The 16,006-nt window shown below is 43.8% G+C and overlaps 1 protein-coding gene across 1 annotated transcript in view; it reads right to left on the reverse strand.

Annotated features, from left to right (window-relative positions):
• The window catches only part of ZFAT (zinc finger and AT-hook domain containing), a 116,326-nt gene that overhangs the window by 77,990 nt on the left and 22,330 nt on the right, over positions 1-16,006 (reverse strand). The window contains exon 4 of the mRNA XM_063131164.1: positions 4,356-4,529. Coding sequence (XP_062987234.1) covers positions 4,356-4,529 — 174 coding nt within the window. The remainder of the gene's footprint in view (positions 1-4,355; positions 4,530-16,006) is intronic.

Here is a 16,006-nt window from a genome sequence, read left to right on the forward strand (position 1 = left end):
CTTCTCACAACAGGCAATGCACTGAACTTTCTTTTAAAGATTAATAAAACCAGAATACAACGATCTAATGTGACGGAATGTCCTTTGTGCTCCTTGAACTACTACCTGTTTCTTTTCTCCGAGGGTGAATGGGTCAGGTTTGCTTGTTTGCAGCCCTGAGAGGAAGATTCTTTTTTAAAAAAAATCCCTGTAAATGCTGCACTGTTGTGCACTTACACAACACTGCAACGTGCAAACTTCCAACCACACGATGTTATCCATTCCACCCATATACAATGGCCACAATGATAAGGTCTCAGACTGACCTCCAGCAGTGCGTTTTCACGATTCTTGAACTCTGGCCGTAAATCACCAATGCACGGTTTGCACGGTTCTTGTACATTGGCTAAATTCACCAAGCTTGCACATAGTTTTAATTGGTTTTTACTGCTTTTAAATTCTATACTGGTGTTTGCTTGATTAATGGTTTAACTTGTTTTTAGCTGTGAGTATTGTTTAATATTGTTTGTATTTTATTTATTTATTTATTTATTTAGATTATTTATATACCGCTCCCCATTGAAAAATTTCGGAGCGGTGTACAAGGTAAAAATGAAAATAAAAACAGAATAAAACAGTTAAAACAAAATTTAAAAAGAAGCAAAAAACAACAACACAGAAATCCAAGGCTGCATGTTAAAGAAAGGCTTCTTGGAATAAAGATGTTTTCAGGAGGCGCCGAAAGGAGTACAAGGTTGGAGCCTGCCTGACCTCCAGAGGCAGGGAATTCCACAGGAGGGGCGCCACCACGCTGAAGGCTCTTCCCCTGGTGGATTCCAATCGGAGGATGGATCTAGGTGGAACCACCAGGAGCAGGCCCTCGGATGACCTCAGTGACCGGGCAGGTTGGTAAGGGAGAAGGCGCTCTCTCAGGTATCCTGGTCCCAAGTTGTTTAGGGCTTTGTACACAAGTACAAGAACCTTAAACCTGGCCCGGTAGTGAATAGGCAGCCAGTGCAGTTCCCTCAGCAGGGGAGTTACATGCTGGAAAGGGGCAGCTCCAGACAACAGCTGAGCTGCAGCATTCTGCACTAGCTCCAGCTTCCGGAGCAGCTTCAAGGGCAGCCCCACATAGAGCGCGTTGCAGTAATCCAATCTTGAGGTTACCAATGCCTGTACCACCATAGTCAAGCTATCCCTGTCCAGGAGAGGCCGTAGTTGGCGAACCAACCAAAGATGGTAAAAGGCACTCCGAGCCATGGTGGCTACTTGAGCCTCCAACGACAGAAATGGGTCTAAGAGTACCCCCAAACTACGAACCTGTTCTTTCAGAGGCAGAGCAACCCCATCCAGAACAGGCAATGAGCCTGTCTCCCGGACTCGGGAACCAGTTTGTATGATTTTATTGGTATGCCACCCTGAGATCCTTGTGATATAGGACAGGATACAAATGTTTTAGAGCTTCATGTGGCTCAGAGTGGTAAGCGGCAGTTACTGCAGCCGAAACTCTCCCCACGGCCTGAGTTCGATTCCAGCGGAAGCTGGTTCTCAAGCAGCCTGCTCGGGTCGACTCAGCCTTCCATCCTTCCGAGGTCAGTAAAATGAGTACCCAGCTAGCTGGGGGAAAGGTAACTGCGACCGGGGAAGGCAATGGCAAACCACCCCGCTACAAAATCTGCCAAGAAAATGTCAGCGAAAGCCGGCGTCCCTCTAGGAGTCAGCAATGACTCAAGTGCTTGCATGAGAGGTTCCTTTCCTTTCCTTTACAAATGTTTTAATAATAAATAAATAAGTAAATAAATCCAAATAATATCAATTCATCCTTTATCAAACTGGTATCACCCAGCAATCCCTGCCAGCTATTTCACTGTGCACACAGACACAATTTCCTTGGGCATCTCTTGTGAAGAAAGGAGTCCACACATGTATGAATCTGGATCAGAACAGGTAATTCCAGGACTGTATTTCCTATGGGAGTATCCTGAACACCAATGGGGTGTCATACAGAAAGCAAATGGTCTTACATCCATCGTGGTATCGCTACAGTGTAGAAAGCTTCCAGCTTTGCAAAACAACACTGATGGTTTACTTTTGTTTGATCAACGCAGAGGCTGGTAATTTACAACCTTTCATCAGCACTAATTTAACCTTAATAAAAGGAAATAAGTGCATCTGACTTCTCCGCCCTGGAAAATTAGAAGCTGTCAGATTTGCCAAAAAGAAATTGGCCCAAGTCCTGTCGCGCCACAAAGATGAAGCGTGCCTCTGGAGCCGATTCTTAAGTGGCGCAGAAAAGAAAGTGGGTTGAGCAGTGAATATAAAAGCTTTGCAAGCATCTCGTTTTAGAAACGAAATCCAAAACTCAGAGACATGCGGGCTGTGTGAGATATGCTTTGTAATATGTTAAAGGTGCAAGGGGGCAGGAAGGATCTCCACTACTACGCTGCCTTTTCCCCTGCTCTGTTCTTCCAGTTGATAAAAACGTACATGACATATTCTATGAGGATTTTATTACAGAATGTCTGGAGAAGAAAGGGGCATTTGTGAAGTGTATTCAGCTCAGATGAAAGGTTGCCACTGAGTATTAAGGCGTAATAAAAATCCTGCAACTTAAACAAGGTGAACCTGCTTTTCTGTCCAACTTACTGATGATCTAGTATAGTCAAAAGGGGGGAAAAATACATGAGTTTATCTAAAATATGCCAACAGCAAACCACATGAAATAACCCCTCTCCTCCGAATCTGGTGAAATTCTGTAGGGAAATGTTTAAGCAATGTCTTTATGGGGCTATGAAAAGAAAAAGAAGTGATAGCAGCCTAAAAACTTCTAGATGCATCAAAGAAGCCAATGAAGCTAAGAGAGGCAGGCAGGCAGGCAGTGAGCTGTAGGCACTCACTCTTTAAATATATCCCAAGGCTTGCATAAGCAAAGGATTCTCTTATCTCCAGCTTCCGCTGAGATGGAACGCCTAACACAAGACAATAGCTCAAGACATATCATTACATGGGGCACGAGACGGGGAGGGAATTCACTTGTTTCTCTGACATCTCAAAAGTCTAATAATCATGGAAGGAGTTTTACCACTGATCTTTGTACCTCCTCCCTTCCATTTCCCAAAAGAGTTTTGACCAAGGTTACAGACTGGTTCGTGCGACATGACAGCCAATCATGTCTCAATTTACTCATGGGAAGATGTTGTGCTGTGCCAGGTGTCCACGGCTGCCATCTTTGCATAGCTCCCAGCTTGGGGTGACTTGTCGTGTCATGCAAACCCAGGCGACAGGGGTAGTTTGAGGGGTTAGACAACCCTCAAATAACCCATGGCTTGTTTTGGGGTTATCTGAGGGTTGTCTAACCCTTAAACAACACCTGCAGCCTGGGATCACACGGCGTGACAAGCCTCCGCAATCCAGGTTCCTGCAGATGCCCAGCACAGCATGACAGCCCCCATAGGTAAGTTAAAACATGGTGTGCTCTTGCGACATACGAACAAGCCCTATACCTCCTTCAGGACTGGGGTGAAGTGTCATCATGGAAGAACCACACGGAACACTTAATTCTGAGGCGATGGAAGGGTTAACATTAACTTGCGCAAAGCCCTGAACTCCTTGGAGAAATGGCAGAACACAAAGGTGATCAATAAATAATGCCAATTTTATGCTATACTATGGTTATATTACAATAATAGTATGTATCAGTACATTTATTTATTTATTTTTTAAAAAAAGGAAGATAGCTTACATGAATATTTGCACTACCGCCCAGAACCTTAAGATGAGGGGTCTAATGAAAGTCTATTTGGCTGGACAGATAGATGATAAAAGATCTCTTTGATTTCTTCAGTACAGTTTATTGAGGTTAGAAAAATCAATTGCCAAATTCCTTTTCAGTCTTTCATGTCAAAGTCATGGCAAATTCCAATTACCGGGTTCAGGAATTCTGCACTATTTAAAAACAAATGTATTTACCACACACATTTTCAATTTCTTTCCCTCTCTGTGATCCTGATGCCTAGAAGGGGGGAGGGGGGAAAGGGAAAGTAACTCAAAGTTTTCAGGATTCTGCAGCATCTTTCTGATTCTGGGTTAAAGGCTACAGTCCATGCTTTGAAGTGTAATTGCAACAATACAGATCCTTACACACTGTACCATGTTATGTGCTGTAATTTCTGTAAACCGCCCAGAGAGCCCTGGCTATGGGAGCGGTATATAAGTGCAATAAATAAATAAATAAATAAATAAATGTGCTGCAAGGGAGTATGATAAAGGGAATTACAAGACTTGCTTTAGATCACAAATGGTTGGAGTTGTTCATCTCATTCTAATGACTTTCTGAAGCAAACGCATTTTGTTTCCACAAGTATGCAGTTAGTTACCTGGAATCGCTTCGTGAGCTGTCAAAACTACACTTATAATAGGATTCTTAGCTCCGGCAACTTGGTCTGCTTCCTTTGTGGAAAGGCTCTTCTCAGTCCTCTGAAGCCATTTCCTCTTTGGTGCTTTTTCTCGCTCATCTTCCCTCCTGTCAAGTTCAACGTCAGAATCATTACCTAAAGAGCAAACATCAAAAAGAATGTAAAAGGTGGCTTGTGAGTACTCTTCCTTTTATACAGCGGCAGACAGCATCAACAGGCCAGTGAGGTTTTCTGTTCTTTTGTTGAAAGGGAAACCAGCTTGAAAAGATTAGGTGAAGTTATGCTGTTGTCCCCTGTTCACTTCTACGTTGGAGTGGGGAAGGAGGAGGAGAGCGCAAATGCCAAAATCAAGGAACGGGAGGAAAAATATTTTGTGACACAAGAAACAAAACAGATACAGTAACGTTGAAATCCTGGAGGGAGAGGGGACAAGAGTTCCACATCCTGGTTGGCAAGGTGAAGCTCTCTGCAAAGTTGGGAAATGACATTTGAGATTGCATTAACACAAGAACAAGTAAGGAGGGTACTGTTGAATCTGTGTGTGGGTTGTGGCAAGAAGAATCAGGGGTACGGGGTTATGTGTGTGACAGGGCCCCCGATGACAGTCACAGCTGAAGGAGGCCAATGGACAGCTAGCCTCTCCCAGGGTGAGTCCCAGGAGCTGTTCACACAATATGCTAACCCACATTCTGTGGTTGAATGGCAGTTGTTTTGAACCGCAGGTTGTTAGTTGAACTATAGGTTAGCATGTTGTCTGAACGCAGCCAGGGTGGCTTGTTAACCGTGCAGTGTGCCTGATTAGCCACTTAGAACAACCCAACAACAGGCCATGGCTTCTCAAGGTGGCTTGTTCAAGGAAATAAGCCACACTGTGTGGTTAACAAGCCACCTGCCTGCGTTCAGACAACATGATAAACCATGGTTCAACAAACAACCCACAGTTGAAAACAACTGACACTCAACCAGGTTAGTGTGTTTGCAAACAACCCCACACAGTGTCAGGCACTGTTGGTCTTGAGGCATGATTGCTAGAGAGGAATCCAGGGAGCCATGCGTCCTCTGTAACCAAATACAGCCCTTCCAATGTGAGAACTACAACCAATGCATGGAGGCTAGAGCAGAGAACTATGGTTGCCATATCCCAGCCAAATGTCTGTCCCATTTGGTGTTATCGTTTAGACTTTATATGCTGTATTAAGCTTGGCATTATATTTCTGTTTTCTGCATATGTTCAGGCATCTGGGTTATTTGCCAAAGCCATTACAGGGCTTTTTTCCTAACCATTACGATATTTAGGTGTACACCTAAAAATATGAGGTGGCGAACAGGAGTTTGGAAACACGTGTACTGTACTTCTCGGGGAACCAGGATCAGTTGCAGCTTGTTGTTGGGAAAGATACCCAAACAGTTTATTGCTGTGTCACGTGTGACCTGACCATCCTGGATGGTCCAGTCTGTATTCCTGCTTTGCCCTTCCAAAGTTTGCTTACGTATGAAGGAACTCTGTCTCTTTTCATCACAATAGCTTAAAGAGCTAGTCGACCTCGGATTACCAGACAATGGAGACAAACGTCTGGGCACGGCCAACTCCATCTTGCTCTCCTTTTAAGCTTCCCAGGGTCTACTATCAGCTACAAGTGCTAGACTAGATAGTAAAGTAACTCTTATATTGTGTTATATAGCCTGATCCAGCAAAGGAACACTTATATCCTTTTGCCTCTCTGCCTACGATGGGCAAGGGGGAAGCTTTCAAGGCCTGAGGAGAATAATCTCGCATAATCCAGGAATACCTACAGCAAATCCAAGGAATATGGGGAGCCGGGAGGGTGCCAGCTTAATATACTTGATCACCCCATCAATTCTGATCCCCACCCCATTCCATGCCACACATACAAACACATAAGAAGATGCTGGATCAGGCCGAGGGCCCATCTAGTCCAGCACTCTGCTCACACAGTGGCCAACCAGCTGGTTAAGGACCAACAAAGCAGGACATGGTACAACAGCACCCTCCCACCCATGTTCCCCAGCAACTGGTCCACACAGGCCCAGTGCCTTGGCTACTAAAGGTAGTACACAAAACACATGCACACACTTTGTCTCTCTACTCACTAGTCTGATTGGCTTAAATTAGCGCTAAGAGCTATTACAAGGATCAACAGTAAATGTTCATTAATTTGTGAAGTATAAGCAAGTGTCAACGAATGACAATGGATTAAAAGAGGTCTCTTTTGGGCCAGTTATCTTACTAATTGGGCTTATGATTCCTTTGATTAAAATGTTTTTAAATGAGAACATAAGAGGGTCCATCCAGTCCAGCACTCTGTTCACACATTGGCCAACCAGCTGTCGTCCATGGACCAATAAAGCAGGACATGGTGCAACAGCATGAAGAGCATGAACCGCAAAGGGAGCTGGGAGAATCTGTTAGGCAAATGCCACCATCCTGTGCATGACTGGAGAAGGGATGGGGGGCGGGTAAGACTGCATTCAAGAGAGGGAAAGCAGCTATTTTTCCACGCCGAAACAAAAGTCTAACAGCTGTGCAAATGCAAACAAAGTGGGTTAATTTAACATATGGAACAAATCTATTAGGAGTTGGAATTCACAGATAAAATTTGTCAGCGGTCTGCTGGGATTTGTGACGGAGTTGCCAAAACAACAAGCCATGAGATGAAGGTGCAAAGAAGTGCACGCAGAACGGCCGAAACAAAAAGACATTAAACACAAAAGAAAGCAAGGTGTTTGGGTTGGGGAGGGGTGGGGTGGGGAATGTGGCAAGCCCCAATTTGGGCAATGCATATGCAGCAAATTTGAAAAAAAATCTGTTGATATCAATGGATGTCAAATCGATCCTGTGAATCAGTCATAAGTCTAGTTCTTCTGTCGACCACGAGCTGCCACGAGCCATCTCAATCGCTGGGCGGGTAAGACTGCATTCATCAAACCCATTCCACTTAGAAGGACTAAAACAAACATGTATTATTATTTTTTTGAGTCTATGCTTTTCTTCTTCTCCTCACAACGGCCTGATTGAGAAGAATAATCTTCAACCCGGCTCTCCCTTGCAAAAGAACATTAAGCAATCAGTTTGAGCAGCTGGCACTTTGATTTGGCAAACTAATAAACTGACCTCCTGTATCCAGATCTATGCAATTTAAATCCCAGTGTGGCATGCACAAAGTAATTTGTTGCTATGCTGCATCTGTATTTAGATGGCATTTATGGGCATGTTCGCATCTCTGCTGATAAAGAAGGCGGGCTGTCAATGACATATGAATCAGTATGTTCAACAGCATTTCAAGGTAGCCATCAAGATTTTCTACTCGGGATCTCTAATTGGTGCTTCTGCCGTGTACTGTGCATTCTTAATTGGAGAGGCTCCCTGGTGAATCTCCACTGCATGTTTCGGCTCCTTAATTGGCAGGCTTTGATCTTGCTCTTCATTGGAGCATTTGGCTCTTCATTGGAGTGGGTGCGTTTTTAAATGTTAGTCTCTTTACTATTGGTCAATTCTTTTGCAAGATTCTTTTGCAAATTCTTTTTCAAGATTTTCACAAAACCAAGTGTACTTTCCATATGCAGAGACTACATTATGGTGACCATATGAAAAGGAGGACAGGGCTCTTGTATCTTTAACGGTTGTATTGAAAAGGGGATTTCAGCAGGTGTCATTTGTATATATGGGGAATCTGGGGAAATTTCCTCTTCATCACAGCAGTTAAAGCTGCAGGTGCCCTGCCCTCTTTTAAATCTGATCACTCTAGTATAGCTCCTGCAGCTTTACCTGTTGTGATGAAGAGGGAATTTCACCAGGTTCTCCATATATACAAATGACACCTGCTGAAATTTTCTTTTCTATGCAACTGTTAAAGATACAGGAGCCCTGTCCTCCTTTTCATATGGTCAGCCTAGACTACATAGTAGGCATGTGCTCCGCTCCGATTAGAAGCGCAGAAGCAGGAGTGAATTGCCCTGCTCCGCCTTGCCCAGAGGCGGAGTAGAAGCGGACCGCGGACCCCTAGAAGCAAGGCGAAGAGAAGTGCCCATTTTCGGAGCGCTCCGGTTTCCGCGGTCCGCTTCTATCGCCATCTTGAAACATTTCGCCCATAGGATTGCATTGCGGAAAAGAAAGGGGGATAACTGTGTTGTTTTTGAAGCTATCTTTCTGAAAATTCTTGTGCTTGGAGAGTCGTGGATGGGGGTCACTTTGAGACTACTCTCTGCGTGGTGCGGGTCGCGCGCTAGAATTTTTTAAAAAACCGGCGGGAAATACCTTTTTCAAAGGGCTGAGGGGCAGAGTCAACTCCCAGTCATGATCACATGATCCCAAAGTTGGAGGAGGGGATAGGCAAAACGGGTAACTTGGGATTCTGGGAACTTCTCTTTCTACTCTGAACGGACTTTTCCCAGTGTTTTTTAAAACAGTAGCCCCACCAAATGCACAAACACAACCTGTGAAATCATATACTAAGCCAATAATAAGAGATAGAAACACAGCACTGCTACCCACCCTAACTTTGGGGAACAACTGAAAAGATGTGGTGCAAGGGGATGAGCTCCCCTAGGGTATCCCATGTGGACGTGCCCTCACTCTCTCCTGTACTTGGAGGGCCATCAGAGCCTTCCAAAGAGAGTAACCCGGTGGAGCAATACCTATCATGAGTTGAAGTGAGAGTTCTATTTCTCAGAGCTCTCGTGGTGGAGCAATGGCTTTCATGAGTTGAACTGACAGCCTTGCTTCTTAAAAGACTAGTTACTAGGACCAGTCAAATTGGCAGCTGCTTCCCCTTCCCCTGAACACGTCCCCCTATTGCTGGTAAAAGATAGATATAGCCTTTTTTTAAAAAGTTCTTCTTGTTGTTTATTCAGCAACACTGCTGCTTTTAATTCCACCCCTCCTTCGTTTATTTATTTATTTATTTATTTATTCCATTTTATATGCATTACTGGCTTATCCTTGGCTCACTTCCTTATGCCCCCAGAAATGTCTGCTGCCTGCCTGCCTTCCCTCTCTCCTCCCCTGCCCGCCTCGCAGGGATGTTGTGTGTGTCTGGCTTTGACTCAGGGGAGAAGTCCTTCCTGCGCTCACTTGGAGTTTTGGAAGTTCCAAATCCATTTTTCAAGTGTGGAAGAAGATTCATATTAGGTTGATGATCTCTAATCCCCAATTCATGGCATGTTGGGATTTCCTTTGAAATGGCCCCATTGAGCTGTCTGCAGGTTTAAGCCCCGCCAAAAAACAGGGGATGATGGGACTGCCTTGAGTCTGAGCGTGTGTGTGTGTCCCTGGATAAGCTATCATGGTGGCGAGTTTGAGGTTTCTAATGTGCAAATTGATGGAGTGAATGGGTGTTGGATTTTCATAAATTCCCCAAAAATCAGGGCATGATGGGACTGCCTTGAATCTTGGCGTGCATCTGTATCTCTGGATAAGCTATCATGGTGGCGAGTTTGAGATTGTTAACGTGCAAATTGACGGAGCTATCGAAAGGGGTGTGAATGGGGTGCCCGATTTTCACAAATTCCCCAAAAATCAGGGGATGATGGGATTGGCTTGAAACTTGGCGTGCGTGTGTATACCTCCATGAGGTGTCATGGTGCCAAACTTGAGGTTTCTAACTTTCACAGAAAAAAAGTTGTATATTTTTTTAGCTTAATGCAAGCCTATGGGGGGGGGGGAAACGGAGCTCCAATCCAGAAACGGAGCTCCGCAGTGGAACGGAGCAGACATGGGCGGAGCGGGGGCGGAGCGAAGCGGGCCAATCCGAAAATCGCGGATCTGGAAGTGAAGCGGAGCGGGGGGGTCCATGCACACCCCTACTACATAGGTGGTTTTTTTTAGTTTAAAGGGGCCATATGTTCTAAGTCCTTTCTCAACCGCAGGTGCCATGTATGCTGGGCAACCAGGCAGCAACTGCTGCTTTTCAACTACAGCCCTAGTTAAGCAGCCAACCATTTTGCGGGTCTTGGAAATGCAGCAGAATACAGGTTGCAGTAACTGGACCGTTGCAGGTTATTAACTACTCCCTTCCCTAGCCAGAGAAAGAGATTTCGCAGTGCAGAAGCTTCATGGATGGGAAAGCGAGAGAAAGCAAAGACACAAGTGGTTTGTGTGAGCAGAGCTACAGGAAGAGAAAGAACAGGGAGTTGTAGAGTCATAGCCTATTAGTATTAAAGGATTCTGATAATAGAAAGAAGTAAAAGGTAAGAAATACTGGTAAGAAGAGAGAAAAACCCACCCACCACAGCCCTATATCTAAGATCAGCCGTTGGGCTCATCTACCCCAAGCAGATACTGTTCATTTATTTATTCATTTATTTATTACATTTTTATACCGCTCAATAGCCGAAGCTCTCTGGGCGGTTCACAAAAATTAAAACCGCGAAAAGCATAATAAAACAACCAACAGTCTAAAAACACAAACACAAAATGCAATATAAAAAGCACAACCAGGATAAAACCACACAGCAGAAATGGATATAGATTAAAATACGGAGTTAAAACAGCAAAGTTTAAATTCAAGTTAAATTGGGTGTTAAAATACTGAAAAAATAAATATATTCCACTATGAAAGTGGCATGAAAGCGGTCTATCAAAGGCAGGAGCCACACCACTGCTTTATAATGGTACTGAAGTGCACTGACAACTGTTGGGACCCACTGACACATGATATATACTGCTTTCATACCACTTTCATAGTATTATACCCTGCTTGGTGTAGATGTGTCATGGGCCCCAACAGTTGTCTGTGCACTTCAATATCACTATAAAGCAGTAGTGTGGCTCCTGCCTTTTATATACCGCTTTCATAGTGGAATATGCTGCTTGGTGTAGATGAGGCCCTTATCAATCTATTATGGGAGCAGGAAGATGGCAGACACAGAAAAGAAAGAGGGGGGGGGGAGAATCGTGCAAAAATCTGCTGTGTCTGTCCACAACCATCACTCATACAATTGCTATCATGATAATCATGGTACATACCTTCAAGATCTAAATGCACTAAAAAAAAAAAGATCTTGTACAGGAATACCTAAATCCTTATCTATCTATCTATCTAAAATATAGATATTTATATCTCCATTTCAGTATAGGTATTCATGAGCCCCTCTACCCAACAAAATATCTATACAAAGAACAAAAAAAACCTCCAAATCTGAGTTTTCACTTTGAAAGTCAATGCAAGATCAAAAGTTCAAATGTAATATAACAAATTAATTTTGACTAATGACGTGCAACCTCCCCTTGGCTTAAATCATAATTGGACTGCAAATTGCAACCATCATTTTCTATTGCTTGGGAAAAAAAACATTACTTCTTGGAAAGAGTGTTTTAAAATGAGCTGGCAATGTTTTATGCATATGTGTTCTCAAAATACTGCTAGGGAATTGTGAAGGTTTCTACACCAAAGCCTCAACTTATGAATAGTCCAGAAGATTCTCTCTCTCTCTCTCTCTCTCTCTCTATCACTCTCTCTCTCACACACACACACACACACACAGAGCAAACAGCCATCATACAAAAAATATATCTTCTCAATGTTTTCCAGAGAAATATCATGGTTCCAGTAGTAGGAACCATGTAGTAATTTTTGTGAACCGCCCAGAGAGCTCCGGCTATTGGGCGGTATAGAAATGTAATAAATAAATAAATAAATAGGTGGCAGCATGGATTCAATTCCCACTTCCTTCTTAGTCAAACATAGACTGTACACGGTATTCCTGAGCCAATGAATTACCAAAGCACCGTTCTGTAACTGCATTCCCATTTTATAATGTCCACACACTCATTTGAGAATAAAGGTTTGAAGTCATCAACTTCTGACCACTAACTAAGCCCCGTGTCAGCCACTCTAAGCTCTTTGGAGAAAAAGTGGCATATACATGTAAATAAATAAATACACTGATACAATTCTGCGACACAATCTGCTCCACAAGGCCCTGTGCTGGATGCATCAGGGCACAATTTGAACCAAAGCAAAGAACTCCAAGAGTTTCTCAACATTTTACTGAGAAGCAGCCAAACACCACATTTTGGGATAAATAAGGGACATTCACACAAACATAAGGCAGTCAAGGTCTCAAACTTGGAAGGATGGTCTTCTCCCATACCATACCACCCTACCTGCACTTTAAGGTCTTCGGCCAATGTCCTTCTCCAAATACCATGGATCAGAGAAGAGTTTTGTTACAAGGCAAAGGGATTTTGGGGAGTGGGGGTAGTGGTCCCCCAGCAATGAAATGATCTTCCCAGGGAGGCACACCTGGCACCCACTTGACTGCCTTTTAGGAAACAGGCAAAACATTTTTTTTAATTCACCCAAGTATTTTAAAACAGTTTTATTATCTCACATACTTTCAACTTTAGATTGTGATTTTATTGGTGGGCTATTTCTATATATGTGCTACTGTTTTTGCTGTTGTAAACCGTCCTCAAATATTTGCTAAAAGGTGGCTAATGAGCGTTTTAAAAGTACGTAAATGAGACGAGGCATGCTAGCAGTGAAATCCAGCCCCTTCATTCTTTCCACCTTTGTAAGGCGAATGAGCTTCTGACCTGCTCTTCACAGGGCTGTAGTGCTACTGCTATGGGCAGCCAGGTGGTTGTACTGCAGCTATCAGCTTGGCCAGTACCAGGTGACACTAGAATCCTGGCTCCTTGATCTCATCAATTCATCACTCGGGCACAGACTTAGCTCTCCCTGACAAACTGACAACCTGGCTCAGTTCAGACAACACATTTCTCTACAGTGGTTTTAGAACTCCATGGTGGAATTTTTACACCACCATTTAGAAATGTGTTGTCTGGCGGGAAAACTCCACGCAATGGTGACCTTTTTTTTGGAAAACACTCCATGCTGAACATCCATGCTGTGCAGAGGAGTTCCTGCACAACTGCTGCATTGCGTGTTATATGGAGGGCTCCATGGAGTTTGCTGTTGAGTTTACTTTTCCCACTGGCTATAGAGTTCCTTGGCAAGAACGGTGAAAGGAGCGAGTGCCGCTCTAGGAGAGCTGCTGGGACTTGGTCTTTTTGCAATAATGGCTGATGGGATACCATCAGGAAAACTGGGGGAGGAGAAAGGGCAGAGGAACTGTCAATCAAACATCGCGTTGCCTTTAACTCAACTCCATGGTAGCCCACAGTCACGCAACGGTGGAGTTAGAACATGTTGTGTGGGGAGTACTCCCTACAAACTCAACCGTTGAGTGGAGTTTCCCCACTGTATAGAGAAATGCATTGTCTGAACTGAGCTCTTGTCTGCCTTATGGCTCACCTCTACACAGCCCATTTCCAATAATATGTTCCCAATCACTTTAGGGGAACCATAGCTTAGTGATATAATGCATGCTTTTGCATGTAACGTTTCAAGGTTCAGTTCTTGACGTCACAGTTAAAAGGATCAGGCAGCAGGTGACCTGGAGAGCAACTGCCAATCACAGTAGTCAATACTGGGCTAGATGGACCCTTAGTCTGTCATGGTATAAGACAAATTCTTGTGGGCCTATATAGAGCCAAAACAGATATTTAGGATACATAACCTGAATTGGAGCTTTAATACGGTTGTTTTTTCCTTGTCCTTCCTCTTTTATGGGTCACACTGCCCCATGCTGTCCCTGTAAATCCCACAATTCGCCTGGTCTTCTGTACTCAACAATATCAAGAGAATCTATGCGCAATATTAATGGCTTAAAGTGGACAGTTTGAAGGAAAGTCCCCCAAGGTCACCTGTCCTGAAGATCTAGTCTGTGTTCTATGTCGGTATTAAAAAAACACAAAACTGCATTGGGCAGAGCCACAAATTAATTTCCTCTGCGAGATGGATTGGTTTGCTTTTCTCAAGAGAAGTAGCTTTTTGTTTACCTGCAAACAGAGAAGTTGCTTTTTTGCAGTGGGAGAAAGCCATTTCAGCTGGAAAAGCCCGCTAGCAATCTATGTAGAAACTGTATCCAGCTCGCATTTTATGATTTTAATGAGTAGCAGGGTCAAGGTTAGCTAATTCCAGTAACGTAAGCCATTTACTAAACCAAATTAAGTCTAGAATACTGTAAATATTATTGCTAAAGAGGACATTCAGAAGTGACAAGGGCACAACATTTTGGAAGTCACAAATAAGACAGCTGGACATGTTTGCTTAAGAAAAACATTTAAATACTAAGGACTTTACCAAAAAAAAAAAAAAGAGAGTCTCCTTTCAAGTTCAACGAGCTTTAGTTAGACCTTCCAGCATTAGACCCTACCTATAAATTGATTCCTGGGGAAAAACAACACAGCCAAGCAATTATTTGCTACATTTCTGTATGTACACATAGAATCATAGAATAGCAGAGTTGGAAGGGGCCTACAAAGCCATCGAGTCCAACCCCCTGCTCAATGCAGGAATCCACCCTAAAGCATCCCTGACAGATGCTTGTCCAGCTGCCTCTTGAAGGCCTCTAGTGTGGGAGAGCCCACAACCTCACCAGGCAACTGATTCCATTGTCGTACTGCTCTAACAGTCAGGAAGTTTTTCCTGATGTCCAGCTGGAATCTGGCTTCCTTCAACTTGAGCCCGTTATTCCGTGTCCTGCACTCTGGGAGGATCGAGAAGAGATCCTGGCCCTCCTCTGTGTGACAACCTTTCAAGTATTTGAAGAGTGCTATCATGTTTCCCCTCAATCTTCTCTTCTCCAGGCTAAACAGGCCCAGTTCTTTCAGTCTCTCTTCATAGGGCTTTGTTTCCAGACCCCTGATCATCCTGGTTGCCCTCCTCTGAACACACTCCAGCTTGTCTGCGTCCTTCTTGAATTGTGGTGCCCAGAACTGGACGCAATACTCTAGATGAGGCCTAACCAGAGCCGAATAGAGAGGAACATGTTCATATCCTGATCTTAAGTGACCGAAAGAGTGGGAAGAACATCAATATTCATGTATTGTTGTGTTTTTAATTAATTTGTTTTTATGTCATGTTTTAATTGAGCTTTCATTTCGTATCTGTACTTTATTACTATCAGCCGCCTTGAGCGGCATTTTGACAGAAAGGTGGGATATAAATTTACATCCTATGAAGCCAACAGTCAACATTGGCGCTCACCTGAAAATGAAATGCCAAAAGACGCACTTTGTTATCGACAAACGATGTGACGCGCTGACTATCCCCTGGCTAAGTGTTTCGGATTCACTGTATCTATAAAATCTGGTTGGGTTAAGGGTGCTTTCTGGAGCCTTCCAATTCCTTATTGACCCCGGCCCACTTCCTCAACACACACAAACATACACATACCACACTAGAGGCCTTCAAGAGGCAGCTAGACAACCGTCAGGAATGCTTTAGGGTGGATTCCTGCATTGAGCAGGGGGTTGGACTCGATGGCCTTGTAGGCCCCTTCCAACTCTGCTATTCTATGATTCTATGATTCACTACCTGAAGTTGCCATAATAAAACTTAGGACCAAGGTAGGCAAGTACCTAGCATTGATCTCCTGCTTCAGGGGGTGAAATGTTGTACCATCAAGGGTGAGCTATTCCACCTGCTCCCCTCCACCCCACACCTGGAGACTTTAAAAGCAAGGCTAGAGCTGAAGGTTGGGAGGTGCTGCTTCAGGGGGAGAAATGTTGTTCTAACCAAGCT

This window comes from Elgaria multicarinata, chromosome 7 (assembly GCF_023053635.1).
Source record: "Elgaria multicarinata webbii isolate HBS135686 ecotype San Diego chromosome 7, rElgMul1.1.pri, whole genome shotgun sequence".
Lineage (NCBI taxonomy): Eukaryota > Metazoa > Chordata > Lepidosauria > Squamata > Anguidae > Elgaria > Elgaria multicarinata.